The sequence below is a fragment of the Coffea arabica genome, chromosome 9c, assembly GCF_036785885.1.
Source record: "Coffea arabica cultivar ET-39 chromosome 9c, Coffea Arabica ET-39 HiFi, whole genome shotgun sequence".
In the NCBI taxonomy this organism is placed as follows: domain Eukaryota; kingdom Viridiplantae; phylum Streptophyta; class Magnoliopsida; order Gentianales; family Rubiaceae; genus Coffea; species Coffea arabica.
The window spans coordinates 41,561,476-41,578,070 of record NC_092326.1 but is presented as its reverse complement, the minus strand read 5'-3'; the positions used below and the strand labels follow the sequence as shown (position 1 = coordinate 41,578,070).

Genomic DNA, 16,595 nt, shown 5'->3' with positions numbered 1-16,595 from the left:
CGATCTTTCTAGGCTGGAAAGAGCTCCCACCACAGAAAACACCATAAGATCTCGACCTTTAAGACCTATCCACTTGATATTCCACATAAGATATCCCCATGGATTAACAACTTATACGTGGCCCAATAACACAACACAATCTGGTATCCTTAGCCAATAACGATCAACATTTGGATTCGCTCTATATCCTTCTTTCTCCCTTATACCAAGTCCTGCTACCCTGTTGTCACACCCCTTCTCCTTGTCAAACCATCTTTTTGTCTTCTGCCATTTTTTCTTGCTTTCCAGAATTCTCTCCAGTTCTGAAGAAGATGGCAGCAAATACATTGACGAGCTGCGGCATCGCCGCCGTTAGCCCTTCAGTCCTCTCATCATCCAAGTCAAAGTTCGCCACCTCCCTGGCACTGCCCACCAGTGCTTCCTCCAGCAGCAGGTTCACCATGTCAGCTGAATGGATGCCCGGCGAGCCACGGCCACCGTACCTTGATGGCTCAGCTCCAGGGTAATGAATTATACTACAAGTGAAAGATGACTGCTTGGACATTTTTTTTTTTTGTTTTTTGGCTTCTTAAGCAGCTTAATGACGTGTGATGTACCATTACGATCTCTTTGTGTTGTTCAGAGACTTCGGCTTCGACCCACTTCGTTTTGGTGAAGTTCCAGAAAACTTGGAAAGATACAAGGAATCTGAGCTCATCCATTGCCGATGGGCCATGCTTGCTGTGGTATGTATCATGCATGAGTCATGATTCTCTTATTTCTGGGATTCAAACTTCTAACCAACTCATCCCCGTCATACATTCATGGAAAATGATTATCAGGCAGGAACTCCCGAATTAAACTTCACACGCGATATACCATGTATCTAACACTGACATATTTAAGTGTATTCCATCCCTCAAATTCTAGCATCGGCAACATTTACATATAGGTGATCAATTTCCTGCTTTTTATTGGTTTTCCGCGAGGCAAAGTTGTCCCATTTAGTCTCTTTGTACAGTACCGGGTGTCCAGTTCTTGATTAATTAGAAAAGTAAAATTACTGTCAATCACTTAATGAATTGCAGCCAGGGGTCCTAGTACCAGAGGCATTGGGTCTGGGAAACTGGGTTCAGGCTCAAGAGTGGGCAGCCATTCCAGGAGGACAAGCAACCTACTTGGGGCAACCAGTTCCATGGGGCAACCTCCCTACCATCTTGGCCATTGAGTTCCTTGCCATTGCTTTTGTAGAGCACCAGAGAAGCATTGAGAAAGACACTGAAAAGAAGAAGTACCCTGGTGGAGCCTTTGACCCGTTGGGCTTCTCCAAGGACCCTGCAAAATTCGCAGAGTACAAAGTCAAGGAAGTCAAGAATGGTAACAACAACACACCTTCATGCTTGCTCATCAATTTTTTCTTTTCTGTTTTTTTTTTTTCCCTTTCTCCCAATCCCAATCGCATATATTCTGATGATACACATTTTGTTTTTGGATCTTTAGGCCGCCTTGCCTTGTTGGCTGTCGTGGGATTCGCGGTTCAACAGTCGGCATACCCTGGAACTGGACCGCTGGAGAACTTAGCTGCTCACTTGGCAGATCCATGGCACAACAACATTGGAAACGTCATCATCCCCAGATCTATTTATCCTTGAATCACATGATGATCGATGCAGTACTTAGATCACACACATTGTAAAAACTTTCTTGTGTAACGTTAATCGACATTCATGGAATCCCAGCTGCCTGTTATGGAACGTAATGTACTAGTTCCTTCCAACACCTTTCTGCTGCACTCAGTTTCGCAGAGCAAACATGAATACATCCAATTTCCCTGTGTTGAGAATACTCATCCAAAAGGAATTCCTTCTGTAAATTTACTCGAATCGTTGAACAGAAAGAGTAATAAGAGAAATATGGGCATATACTAGAGGCTAAATGGCAAATTGCTCCATTGTAATGTTAGATGAGTGGCAAATAGCCCATGTAGTAAGAAAACATTACTAATTTCTCCTGCAGACAAAAATTTGACTGTAAAAATTTGAGGACATATTTACCCTCGTAAATTTCATGTAGCCAACTAATTTTTTTTTCCCCCAAGCAGACAACCTGCTCAAATAGATTAGGTAAGAGGTATCCAATTTTTTATCGAAGGGGGCAATATGCGACTTATCAAACATTACGAGGGGTATTTGTGACTAAACCTAACCTGCTCAAATTTGTGCTCTTCTCATCTCAATTATCAAGATTTAAACTCTGAATTCGATAGTGAAGAAAATCCTTATAGCCCTCCTCTAGCCACTGGATATGATTAACCCTAGTGGCTATTCAAATAGAGTTTGATGATACATCAGTTGCAAAAATTGTGAACATCTTGTTTCAATTATTCCCTTCGAGAATGCTTTTGGAATGTTGAAAAAATGAAAGGGTTGAAAATATCAAAAGGCTAATAGAGATTAGAGGCCCTTATGCCTAGTCTGGGAAGCAAGAAATGATCAAAAAAAAAGAGAAAGGATTGGACGGGAAATTGCATCCTTTTTCAGTTTGGGAGCTGTCAGACGGAAGGAAAGTAAGGGAATTGGTGGGATCAGACTCTCCTTCTGCTAGTAACAAGTTTTCGGGTGACTTAAGTTGACTTACCAAGACGACATTTTTTACTCTTAATAATTGCTAAATATTACCCTTCTAGCTTGTCACATCATGATTTAATTAAAGGGACACACTTGCAAACTAAGTATCAGAAAATCATTTCCTTCCCTTCCTCTTCAACTCACAAACAAAAAGAAATCAATTCTTTTCTTTTCTTTCCTGAACTCTTAAACAACCTAGCTTGAAAGAAACTTGTTTCTTTTCTCTTCCTCCCTCTTCTCTCCAAACCAATCCTGTCTTTTCTTTTCTTTTCTTTTCTATCTTAACTCCCAAACTAGCCATAAATGTAGTGCTGGTTAATGTCAAGGTAATGACGAAAAGTTCACCAAATATTGCTTTTATTTGCGTCTGTTTTCGGCACTTCTGCACGGAAATAAAATTTCATCTTTTGCAAGTTGTGATAGTGGGATGGGCTACAAAAATGAAGCAGCCTGGGCTTAAAGCATGCAAGTTGGGCCTTTGTAATTTCCCAATGAGATGGTCCACCATTTAGGACAACATGCATTGATGCATAAGGGTCAAAGCTGTAGATGGAAATTTTGCTTTTCTGGCCCATTTAGTCATTGTACAATTTCTTGACCTCTAACTTTTGCTTTTTTTCTTTTTTTTTTGGAAGAAAAAAGTTTAGGCGAGTTTGACTCCGATCACCATTATAGGTCAAGGCATGCCTTCGAAAAGGTTCTTATAAATCGCCCGTCAACACAATTTTCATATGGCCAACAAAATTCGAAAACACAATCTTTTGTGAAAAGTGATCCGTTCTTACCAACATATTCAAATTGTGCTGGCACTTGTGACTTTTGCTAGTGGCCATCATTGGATATTTGTAATTAGATGAAATTTAAACTTGCGTCTTTGATCCTTTCGGCATCCAGTTCTAAATTTTGGAGGAATTTGCTATGTTTAAAAAAAAAAATTCTGTCCATTATCCAAAGGTGTTAAATCAAATTTTGTTCCGTGAGTAGATATATTAGTTTTTGACTAAACTTGCCAGATTGCATCTTGAAGAATCCACGTTAATTTTAATACAGTTTAGTGCTCCAAAAATTTAATTTGAATGATACTTAATGAAACTAATTGGTTTTTGGTTGCTGACCAACACATAGCTAGAACAGAGGCGAAGTATATTGGATGACAATAATGGAGAAATGTTAAATGAGATGAACACAATGTCCTTGTTAACTAAGACATCAGGCACAAGTAGATGATTAACATTTTTTATTTTTTTTTTTTGCGTTTCCAACTTGTGGTTAGCCTAGAAATGTATAATTACAACTCTAATAAAAGGGCCATAATACAAATTTATCTTAATCATGATTCGAAAGTTAAGGAATGCTTAAATTCGAGTCATCCTCCAAGCCTCCTAAGTCTTAATGTATAAAAAATAGTTAATCATGTATCTGAAAGTTAGATAAGTCAATATTGACATAAATTAGTTAGATAAAAAAGTTAGACTATCACATGACGTTTTTGTCGGGCTCCGAAAAAATTGGCACCGTGTCCATTTTCTGGAAAAATGGATGCTTCATGCCTGCTGCAGAAATACATACAAATCTGTCCCAGCGTTGGTTGATGGGAAGAAAATTTTGCTGGTTGATGGGAGCATTTTCTGGCTCTTTGTACAAGTGACAACTGGCTGCCTAATGCCAAGCAAAGTCCTGCACTGAGAGATTGGGATGCAATCAAGCCAAGCCACTCGCGAGTACCTTGCGTGCGACTTGATCAAAAGTTTGGCTCGAACTCGGTTTGATCGAATTCGAACTAGCTGCTCATTACGCGTAATGAGTCGAACTCGAGTATCAGAATTAAATACTTGAGTACTCGATAAGTTCAATCGAGTATTTATATTATTTATATATATTTAATTATGGAATGACTATTATGGGTTCGTAAATTAATAAATTTACATGAAATAATGTTCAGTAAAAAAGTGATGGATGGCCAAATGGTAATCTGATAAATCTAAAATGTAAAAAATTAAAAACAAGAATAGAAAAACTCGAGCTCAAGGTCGAGTAGCTCAACCTTGATAAGGTTTGCAATTTATTTGAGTTCAAACGAGTCGAATTTGAGCTTGATTTCAATTATGTCAAGTTGAGTTCGAGCTCAAATTTATATACTCGTTCAAACTTGAGCTCGAGTAGCACTGATAGTGATCGATTTCGAGTTTGAGTAATATGCTACTCAAGTTCGACTTAACTCGATACCACTCCTATTGAGAGAACAACATATTCTTCAATTCTTTGTTGAAAAATACAATAAAATGGTCCCTCATATTGTAAGTTATTCTTTTCTAACACTCACGCTCAAGATCTACACATTTTTTTCTTTGCTACATAATGCTTTTTACATAATGTAAAGAAGTAATACTTAGGTGGCATTTGGTAAGAGGGTTTTAGAATAGAGAATTGGAATAAATCTCATAATTGTTGTTTTGATTACTATTATTGGAATTGGGATTTTGAAATCATATCTAAAATTTTGGAGTTCCCTAATTCCCTTATAATCTGAAGCTTTTGGACAAAACCCAAGTTTGATTCCCATTTAAAAAGGGCCCGTCCCGCTACCCGTTAAAAAAATTAATATATAATTATATACATATATATAATTATAAATAGTATATATTATAATTATAATATTTAAGTATAATTATATATTTTATTATAATAATAGTATAATTATATAATATATTTATAATAATAAATATAATTATATTTATATAAAATATTATACATTTATTAATATTATATAATAATATATTTACAAATACATATTATATGTGCATATAATTATAATACATATGTGTATATAATAATAATATAAATTTATTAATATGACATAATAATTTATTTATATTATTTATAAATATATTTATAAATGTATATTACATGTGCATATAATTATAATATATGTGTGTATATAATAATAATAATATATTATATAATTATAATTATATTTATTATTATAAATATAATAATATATAATAATTATTATATTTATTATATAATATACATTATAATTATATAATATATTAGTATAGTTATTATATATGTTGACTAAATAAAAATAATTAAAAACCTTAATTATATAATTAAAATAATAAAAATAATTATATATTTATAATTATATATTTATATTATAATATTTGTATAATTATATTTAATTATATAATATTTAATTTAATTAGTTACAAACTTATAATAATGATATTATTAATTATATGTATTATAAAATATATATTAGTATATGCAATATAATTGATATTATCAATTATACTAATAATTATACATGTTTACTAATAGAAATTATTAATTAGTTATACTAAATTTACTAATACATTTATATTAATACATTTAATTAGTGAAAATTTCTTATATCCTATTTCGAAAGAGTCAACGAACCAAACATCAACTATAGTAATGATATACATTCATGGTACTGAACAAAACAGATGTGTTGGAATAATTGAATTCATTCCAAACCTAAGATGAATGATTTCAAATCCAAATCCAATTCCAAGGCGTGAACGAAACGTCACCTTAGCTATTATAACGTACTTTTGAGAAGAACCCAACTCCGTTTTCTAACATGGCAAATTCTTCGGTGTTGATGAGGATATCTTTTGGCACATGCCGACTAGTACCAGAAGTTAACAAATAAGGAAGGGCGGAGCTAAAAAAAAAAAATTCAGTAGAGACAAACTTATAGTGTTGAATTATACTCCTTTTAAATCTTAAATCCTTAAAGAATGATTTTGCCACTTTATCTATCGAATTCATAATATATATTTCCTATTTGTAAAAGTGAAATAATGACGGAACTTGCAACTTTTATGAATCTCAATATTTAAAGAAATAAAAATTATGGCAACTTTTCAAATAGATTTGTGTGTAGAGAGCACATTAAAAAAGAAGGAAAAGAAGAATAAAGGTAAGTTGAATATTTGTTGGTTGATTTTTATTTAACTATGAGAAGTGAAATAGGTTATCTATTATTTTTAATCAATCTCCTTGTGTGGACAAAGTGATAATCGAAAAATAATATCAACTAAATACCTTTTAAGGCATTGTTTGGATTGAGGGAATGGGAGGAAAAGGAAAGCCGGAAAGGAGAGGAATTGGAGGGATTCAATTTTTATTGTTTGGAATGATTTTTGAGCAGGGAAAGAAAATGATAGAGAGGGAAAGGATCTAGTTGTTTTGTTGAACTATAGTTTTCGTCCAAGAATGGGTGGAAATAGAGGGAAATAAAACTAAATTGATTGAAATAATTTAAAATCTTTAAAAGATTAATTTTTTCCCAGTAAATTAGCACACGATTTTCTCCTTTCCTTTCTTTTCCTTCTTCAGTTCATACAAATTAAATATTTCCTTTTTATTTCCTTCCGTACTTAATCCAAACAAGATGGATGATGCTCTCCTTTCCTTTCTTTTTCATCGATATTTTTTCCTTTCCTTTCCCTTCATTTTCTTCAATCCAAACGGTGTCTAAATATCTTATTGAAGGGTAATGATGGTAATATTATGTAGTTATGAAGGCAAGGATATGAATTTATATGCGTAAATCATATATATATATTGATTGGATCAGTGGGGACAATTGCCCCCCATTGTATCTCCAATTCTCCATCACAGCAAATGAGTAATTCAAGCGTAAAGTTGGTACTCGTCAAGGATAATAATGCTTACGTGGTTAGTGGTAATTGATTTCTGTATTGACGAATTCGACATTATACCATGACTTTCCTAACATGTTCAATACATAACTTTGCACCTGCATATCATATTAAGTGGAGGGACACATCTGTTTAATTCTTCTTTCGTTTTAGTCTGATTTGAAGGCAAGTAAATATTTTTCTGAATTGGTAAAGGAACATAATCTACTGTTGCAGGAACATATCATATTAGAACTAATTGAGCTTTTGCTCGTATAAATGTATATTTTTGTCAATCAATACATAATCTATCGTTGCAGAAGAAAAAAAAAAAAGAACATAATTCTTATTTTACCTCTCTCTCTCTCTCTCTTTTTAATGGTTTTGTATGTGGGGATAGTGAGAAAAATGATTGTAGATCCCAAGTGTTAGCTATAGTTGTTTGAATCACTGGAAAGTAAAAAAGTAAAAAGGGAAAAGACAGAGTAGCTTACAAGATTATGAAAAGGTGTAGTGTATAGGGTTTACTGAGGTACGACCTACATTGTACTTTAACTAAGCTGAAGCCTGAATGTTCTGTTTCAAGCTCGTCATGGTTCCCTGAGCCAGAGAATTGAAGGCTACTGTTTCTGTTTTCCTGTATGTATAGTAGCATGGTACTATTAATTAGGGTTTGCACCTGGGAACAGAAAGGGAGCTGAATAAGAGAAGCGGCGGAATTCCAAAACCATATATTTCTCTCTCAAAAGTAGAGCAGCGTTGCTACGCATGTTGTGGGGAGCTTCAGTTCAATCTCATGCGTGATGGACTTCTGCAACATTCGAGGGACTAAAAAGAATATATTGTACCACTAGTAAATTTTTTTTTTGCACTAAAAACAAAAACAATTAGAGTAATATTAGAAAGAACAAACACAAAATCATGTCAGCAGAGGCAGTATATAAATTGGGATTCTTATAGGTGGATGATAGTAGTAGACAAATAGGGAGAGAGAGAGAGAGAGAGAGAGAGAGAGAAAGAAAGCACAGAACTAACTGCAGAGAGACGCAGCAGCAGCACATGACATTCCTGCAGGAGGAGATCAAGTGCATTTTCTCATCGTCATCAGCATCAGCATCAGCATCATTTTCATGGAAAAGAAAAAAAAAATTACTACAAGTTTTCATGTTGTTTGTGGTCTACCGTGCGTGAATGCGTGTCTGTGCATTTCGAGGTGTATAGAAGCAAAGAAAGAAAGACAAGAAACCAGGCAACTGACTGACTTGGGATTTGCTGATCTCCAGCAAAAAATAATACTACATATTACAGACACTAAGTAGTTTTTAATGGTGAATGCCTCATTTGGTGAAGAGTATTCTAATAGAAATGATAAGTGTTTCATTTGGCGAGTTCTATTCGCTTTCCCGATGCCAAATTCGGCACCATGGTTGGATTCGAATACATACTATAACATTAATAAGTACTAGTAAACTTATCTACTCGTACATAGTTTGTGGTGTTTTCAACTGCACTTGCTGCGTGTACTGTGTGTAGGTATAAAGAGAGAGAGAGAGAGAGGTAGCTCAGTAGAACCTAGCCGTGAGGCAAAAGAGTACAGTCTGTACAGGCAGCCAGGCATTTGGTTAGCAACAAAGCCCTTCAGTTTTACCCAAGAAACAAAGAAAGAAAGTTAAAAATTTAAGAGAACCCTTTGTTTAATAGTAGTTAAACCTATCTGACAACTGGATTCCCACACTTGTTCCTTCCAACACCCTAGACGATAAAAATTTTGCCAATTTTAATCAGGTTTCGCCTTTTCTTTCTTTCTCTTCGCATACCATTTTCCACTTCTATGGAAAAAGAATTCTAAATTTCTTTTATTTTTTCTTTGCAGCCTTTCCAAGACTCGTTGGACTTGAAGAAGGTTCAGCTCCTGTCTACCCCACCCCCCACTTTGCTCATCAGTACCAATCAGTCCCTTTTGTTTTTTTGACTTATAGCCCTTATTTCTTTCCTCCTCTATCTGTCTAAAAAAACTCGTACAAAATGTTTGTCTCAATATTCTAATCTCTGTAGGCAGATTTTGTTCCTTGTCATGTGAGCAAATAGTTCCCCCTTCGCTCCAATCAGTATATTGTATGGATCATAGATGATGTCTTGCTCTAGAAATGGACAGATACAAATGTGCTTCCTAACTTTAGCAACTAGTATTTTGTAGTAGAGTTCTCAGTAATATCCCCAGTTTCCCTAGTTGCATGCTTTTTTGATCAAGAATGTCTTTTCTTGGTTATCACTTTTCCCTATGTCATGTACTACTCACTAATATATGTCTGGAGAATTTTAACTTTTGTGTTGGTCTTCTAAGCAAAAAAATATGTGCATTGACAAATAGGCTACTGTTTCTTATTCCATTATTTATATATCTGAAAATTCTGAATACCTAGTAGACCCATTTCAATCAGAATTGTGGTGATTTCGGAAACAGTGACAGTGAGCAGCAAGTTGGTTATGTTATTTCTGCAAGACACTGCTTTGGACTGGCACAGCTGCATGGGGGTGAGTGATTTGAATGATTTGAAGCTTCGGTTTCTTGGTAATTTGGTAGATTGATACAATTTTGCATAAATTTTGTTTCACATATATCGGGTGGTGAATTTAGTTCTCGCGATGTCAAAGTTTAGAAATGCAGGCTCTGAAATTCACCAACTTTCTTGATCACCAGTCCAGGAAAGAAAAGGAAAAATCGACCCAGACAAAATAGATGAATTTGTCGTATAATTGTAGATAGGGGTGATGTTGAACTAAATAACTGAACTTAAACTTGCGAGCTATTCGATCAACAGAGTTCATTTTGACCTATCTCAAGCTCAAGTTCGAGCCACCTGTTTGAGTTCATGAGTGAGTTCCAATATTTTGTACTCAAATGTTCGATGAATCAAATCGAGTTTTTTATAATATATATATATATATATATATATATATATATATTAATTTTTATATATTTATTATTATGAAATGTCAATAATATCTTTTATTTAAAATTATACGTAAAATATTAATTTTTATTACGTAAATTTGATTAGACTCAAATATGCTCGATTATTTTACCTCGAATAATGCACTGCTCGAGCTTTGACTCTATTCGAATGCACTCCTAATTATGGATTGTATTGAATCATGTGATTATGCCACCTTCTAATTGCTATAGTCGCAAAGAATGGAATCTCAATGTATACTGTGGTCATCAAGTACTCTCTCTCACGCTGGACGTACATCAGACTGAAAACATTATTATTATTATGCTAGCACTTGAAAATGTAATGCCTCGTTGGATTGTAACTTTAGGGGAAAGAGTTTTTGGAGCTTTCGAGAAACGTTTGTTCAATAAATATTTCAATTATCATTTTATCTGACATACGTTACACGTAAAAAAAAAAAAAAAGTGTTACACTGTAATTTTTATACTAAAATTTCTATTAAAAAAAATCTCAAAAAATGCAATCTAAATGAACCACTATTACTTTGACACTACTATTATCCCATGAATTGAATTAATTTTAGCTTTTCTTGAATGTGGTTCCTATAGCCACCCTATTCTAACATGCTAATAGGTTTTCAAATGACCGAAATTGGGAAGTGGTCTGATCTCCCACATAGGGACAAGGGGCACAAAGGATTGCAAGTGCAACTGTTTGTGCCGGTTTGTGCATTTTTCAACAGCGCGTGACATTTTTTGCACATTGCGTAACTTTTTTTACACACGAAGTAACTTTAGAACAATTTTTTGTGAGTCCCGCACATGGCGTGAAAATCGAATTACATGCTGTAATCTGAGCCGCACAAATTTTTGAGGCCACACCGGGGCCGTGAACTTTCAGGAACGGTTCTGCCCCATTTCCCCCACATAGCTGGAACAGCAGGTCATTATGATTGATCTAGTGGAAGTATAGATTTTTTTTTTTTAATTTGTTGATTGCGGTCATTCTGCTATTTTAGTCAGTTCTCCACATGGTTCACAAACGAAGGAAGGGTGTATTTGGAAAAATTATTTTAAATAATATTATAATATTTTTGTGACGTGAGGTAAATGAAATATAAAAATAATTAAATATTGTATTTATAATGCAAATTAAATGATATATGAAAATCTTTTTTTAACAAATCATACTAACTAAACGGACCCTAAATTTCAAAGTCATTGTTCTTCAAGATTGGGCTTAATTAGTAGAAATTTGATTGTGGAGAAGTTTTAAAATATATGTTCCAAACATCATATTAATTCTTGCAAAATTGCAAAGTGAGGTTTCATTAAATTTCTATTGTGTCAAATCCAAGCAACAAACAACAACTTTAATTTACATTCCAGGTGACATGTATGATGAGCTTTGAAGGAAAAATTTTTTTTTTTCCAAGTGGAAAGATTTTCTTTTATATTTTCAAAAAGATTGATGCTTGTGATTGTATCTGTGTTAACAAACAAAAAACTCCTAATTTCTTTCGACCAGATTAGACTTATTAAAGAAGAGTTGGGAGCTGTGATATGTAAATAACAGCTATCCCTGGAGAATGGAGAAAATTTCACCAATTCATGGTCTTCCAAAGTCCAGTGAAATGAGTGATTCTTGAATAATAATAATAAGTGTTTAGAATATGAAAATTGCGCCTTTTGTCTTAAAAAAGTTTTAGTAGTCAAGTAAAAATATTTCAGAAGTATTTTCAGGACCTTTTTAGTTTTCCAGAATGAGTTTATCTTTTTTGGTTCAAATGAACTGAAAACAGAAGTCAAAACGAACAGGATACACAAAATCCTTTTAACTTTAAACAAATTCAATGAACTATAAGCAACTGAGAACTTGGACTAAATTTGACCATCATAGCTGCCCGATAGAAGCCAGCTCCCGCTAGTCAATTCAAAGGAGACAAATTATGGAAGGTTGGCCTATTTTGTCCATCTTGCCAAATTATTTACTAGTGTGCACTATTGCTGATGTATGTGGGATTCTGGCTATTTACCTACTAAAAACAAGATTTTTTACTGATTACACCTAACAAAAATTTTGGACCTATTCCAAATTAAACATTGGCCACACTTTAATGGATTAAATGGATTTGACTTTTTAAATCAAAACACTGTGAGTGTGTTTGGATAGAGATACTTTCAAAATTTGGATAGAGATAATTTGAAAAAAATTATTTGTCTCACAAATCTCAATCACCTTTTTATCTCACATACATCACATCATAAAAAAGTGCTACAATAATTATCTCAAATAAATCATCCAAATAAACTCTTATCCAAACAAACTGACAAGTATTTCAAAATACAAATCTAAGAGTATGATATACATTGAAATTGACTGTTGCAGGCCCGTGACACGATTCTAACTCCATCACTTGCGTTTTTTTTTTTTTTTTTTTTTTGCTGATGGAGTGGGTGTTCAAATTAATTCTTACGGGGCCCGACTAATTTCACTCCAACTCGGGAGGAGAGACCCCATCCCTCCGAACACGATAACCACGGGACTCGCATTCTTGGGAGTACTGGACACCAACTCTTAAGGAGACTTGTTGAGATCCATCGAATTGTCCATGAGAGGCAGACAATTTGGTGGGAGGCAAGGGTTAAACCCCTAACCTCCTACCCCACCAGGAGAGGTGGTGGCCAATGAGCTAGAGAGTTGCACTTTAAAATGATAGAGAGTGCCCAAATCCATGTTTGTGGCGTGGAAAATTGCAATGCAAAATGTTGTCGCGTTCAAGATGTTAGAATCACCTGTGGATGGCTCGAAGAGAATTATCTTTGACAACGAACGTTAATTATCCTCCACAAAATTATTATTTTATTGTCGGAACTCTAGCCGGACAAAATAACTCTAGCCGAACAAAATACCAAAGGAAAAAGAGCACGACATCTGACATGGATGAGGTTGCTTTTCATGGATCAATAGAAACCATAAACGAAGAAACTTTTTACGTTTTGAAGCTGTTGTTGATTAGTCGACTTTGTTATCGTGGATAACCACGAAGGTTTGAGATGACATTAACTAAGGTAAAGAAATGCTCCCCGGTGAAAATTCCTTGCTTCCTTCCCCGTTTCTTAGATACTAACTCTTTCCTACTAGAATTTTTTTTTTAAAAAAAAAGGTTAAAGAAAAATCATTAATGATCAGTGCAATTATAATTTATGCAAATATTTTAGTACCCACTAGAATACCATTTCTATGTATTTGAATCATTTTACCATCCAAATGAAACATAAAATGGGAAAGCTATTAATTAAGCCAACTACGATAGTGCACGTAATCATGTGAAAAGTTACAACTTGTCCGGATCTAACAGTTCAAAACGAGTCATTTACAACTCCGATCCAATTGCTAAATCAGCTCGATTCCATGATTGGTCTACCGATTTGATCGGATTTAATAGCAGGATGATAAAAAGTTGATGGGCTTTTTATGCGTGTTTACCCGTACATTTTTTTTTTTTTTTTTGGGTGGGGAAAAGTTCAAGCATTTTCTCTTGGCAGATAAGAATCAATTGAAGGATTAGTACATATTAATTATATAACGGTTCTTTGTCTGCCACTCTACAATTATAAGTTTTCTCCTGTAAAGAAATCGATTGAATTTTATTTTATCAGGCATCCAACCGATGCTGGTAAATAGTTTTTGGACCAATAGTGTTGCGTTTTCCCTTATGTAAGTGTCATTTATCTTATCTAACTTCGTATGATTATCACAGGTGGTGAGAAATTAAATTGATTATTCTTTAAACATTGAGAAACTTGCTTTTATTTATAACGACTTGTTCAACAATTTTCACGAAGATCTCTTTTACAAATTAATTTGTCTATTAACTCTTGTTTTATTACGTTTACTGATAATTAGAGGGATTATTTAGCAAGCGGGTACGTTTAGGAATATGAATATGCGCATCAAAGATAATGATACCTATATGTGTGTTGCTCTCGTTAGGCTACTATGAAAATAATTAATTTGATAGGCATGGCAGCTGTTAGATTTTACCCCTAATCATTTCCCACTTGGTGCTTGAGTTTCAAATTGATTAGATCTTTAACAGAACAAAAATCATTCCACTTACAAATGAACTAGAGGGATTATTGATCGAGAAGTGACCAAAATCCATATTTAATAGAAAAGTTTATGGTTTAGATTCCGGAATACGACCACAACCTCTAATTAATACTGCTAGTTTGGTAGCGAAAAAAAAGGGTCTTAGCTAGGTAATTAGACCATAATGTTAGCAGCATCATCACACACACACACTGTCTAGTACTACTAGACGACATTCAACGTGTAATAATGAATTGATGCAGCTAGCTAAGACACCTTAATTTCACTTTGGTAGGGGTGCTATAGTTCTTGACGGTGGTATCAAATCATCATAAGATACAAGTGTCTGACCATGCATTCTATTCTTGGTCCGAGCTTTTTCACGTTGAAATAATGTCTTTTAAAGTTGAAACCTCATCATTAGCTTAATGTGCGAGTTTGATTGATGTTATTGTGTGCTAGTGGTTAAATTCAATGTGGTTGAGATCGTGGCTTGTTTGCATAGCTACTAATACTATAGTCTTTTTTTTTTTGTTGTTTTATATCAGAACTACTTCTTTGACTTGCCTAGAATGTGTCATTGCCCCAAAAAAAGGGGAAAAAAAAAAAGAAGTTAGTCCCACTTTCGAATCATTTTGACTTTTGAACAAAAAGTAGTTTTAGCCAATCTAATGGATGCATCCTTTAGCTACAACTTCTTTGTACAGATATAGCAAGCATTTGGATTTGCATCACCATATATATTTCCTTGTTCTCGATAAGTAAAATATGTTGTGAAGATACATTTGCTAGTAAATAAGTTTCGATTAAGATTTGAAGACGCAGAGGTTTTGGGTTCAAAATCTTTTTCTCCTTCCTCACTTCTTAATTAAATCCCGCTCTTCTCTTCTCCGCCGAAGAAAAAATTAAAGAAAAGTTTTGATATTTCAAGTTGCTCTCTGTTTCCCACTCATTAGACTGTTTGTGTCCAATTTCGCCAGGTGTTAATAAAAGTACTTTTGTGATTTGTCTGTGGCCTTGTTTGGCAAGCAAGTTTTTTTTTTTTTTTTTTTAATCAAGTTTGTCTGTTACAAGTTTTTTAACAATTTTAATTACAATAATCTCAAAAAACTTCTCAAAAATTTTAAACTGTACACTTCAAAATATTCATAAATTTACACACTTCAAACATTTTTTCTATAACTTCTACAGTAAGTTACAGTAAAATTTTAGACAAACACTCAAAAAACCCACTTACCAAACAGGGCCACATTATGTTTCAATCTAGTTTGCTTTAATTCCTGTTTTTCCGTCCTCAATCCTGCAAGCTTCTTGTACCCTACACATAAAGAAACTAATTTTCCTAATCTCCAGTTCTTTCCTTCTGCTGATGATTCCTGGAGGATGTACTAATCGTGACTTAACGTACATAAGTTTATTGCTATGTTTGAATCCCTGTCATTGTATCGTAGAGTGTTAGTGCTGGCCGCATTTCCAAATTAAACGCAGAATATGTTCTTGTTTAGCGGTTTGTAATCAGCTAATGCTTTGGTGCCTTAATTGCACTGTTGGATCTCTCGGCTTTAAGAACAATTCACATTTATTTGGGATTGAGGACCATTTCCTTTACTTGTCTAAGTTTTATCTTTTTTTTTTTTTGGTGTGTTTTAAAGCATTGTGAAAAAGTTCATTACTTTTCTGATTCCTTCATACTTTTTTTTTTCTTTTTACATTGTCATTCTGAAAATTTGAAAGTCATATACTCATCAATTCAATCTTCAAAATCGATATTGGTTTATGAATAAATCATAGTAATTCCTTTCATAATAACTCCAATTAGTAACAAAATTGACTCACTAGTGTGACTCGATTAATTCTTTACACAAAAGTACGATTTGATCTAACTCATTGTCAAGAGGAGGAGCTAGGTTCTTACTTTAAATTTTTAAATTTGTTACAATTTACGGGTCAAAAACACTTATTATTTACTATCTAACTGTGGATTTCACTTGAGAGCATGATATTCAAAAAGGGCGATAGAATCTCCCGAAACTAGTACCATATAATTGTTGCCACCACAATGGAGAGAAGTTATAGATGGGATACTTTCATACACTTTTTAGAAAGTCAATTTTGCCAACTACTTTGGAAAGATTGAAAAGTTGAAGTTACGTAACAAATTTGAAATTCTTTTGGAATTGGAATTTTTCGAAAACGTGATGCTTAACTACCAAGCTTTCACTTTCATCAATACATCCTTAAAAAATAGTAAGTTTTACCCACCA

At 33.9% G+C, this 16,595-nt stretch overlaps 1 protein-coding gene across 1 annotated transcript; it reads left to right on the top strand.

The window, feature by feature from the left end:
- Nucleotides 1–219: 219 nt before the first annotated feature.
- On the top strand, nucleotides 220–1,824 carry LOC140014319 (chlorophyll a-b binding protein 6A, chloroplastic-like). The gene is made up of 4 exons (XM_072064991.1): nucleotides 220–502; nucleotides 623–725; nucleotides 1,068–1,356; nucleotides 1,480–1,824. The coding sequence occupies exons 1-4, from the start codon at nucleotides 312–314 to the stop codon at nucleotides 1,629–1,631; spliced, it is 735 nt and encodes a 244-aa protein (XP_071921092.1). The 5' UTR covers nucleotides 220–311; the 3' UTR covers nucleotides 1,632–1,824.
- The last annotated feature ends 14,771 nt before the right edge of the window (nucleotides 1,825–16,595 follow it).

Bases quoted from the DNA above. Each gene is read 5' to 3' on its own strand.
- LOC140014319 (XM_072064991.1), top strand. From the start codon at position 312: ATGGCAGCAAATACATTGACGAGCTGCGGCATCGCCGCCGTTAGCCCT. The intron at 503-622 runs GTAATGAATTAT...TGTGTTGTTCAG, and splicing joins CTTGATGGCTCAGCTCCAGG to AGACTTCGGCTTCGACCCAC. The intron at 1,357-1,479 runs GTAACAACAACA...TTGGATCTTTAG, and splicing joins AGTCAAGGAAGTCAAGAATG to GCCGCCTTGCCTTGTTGGCT.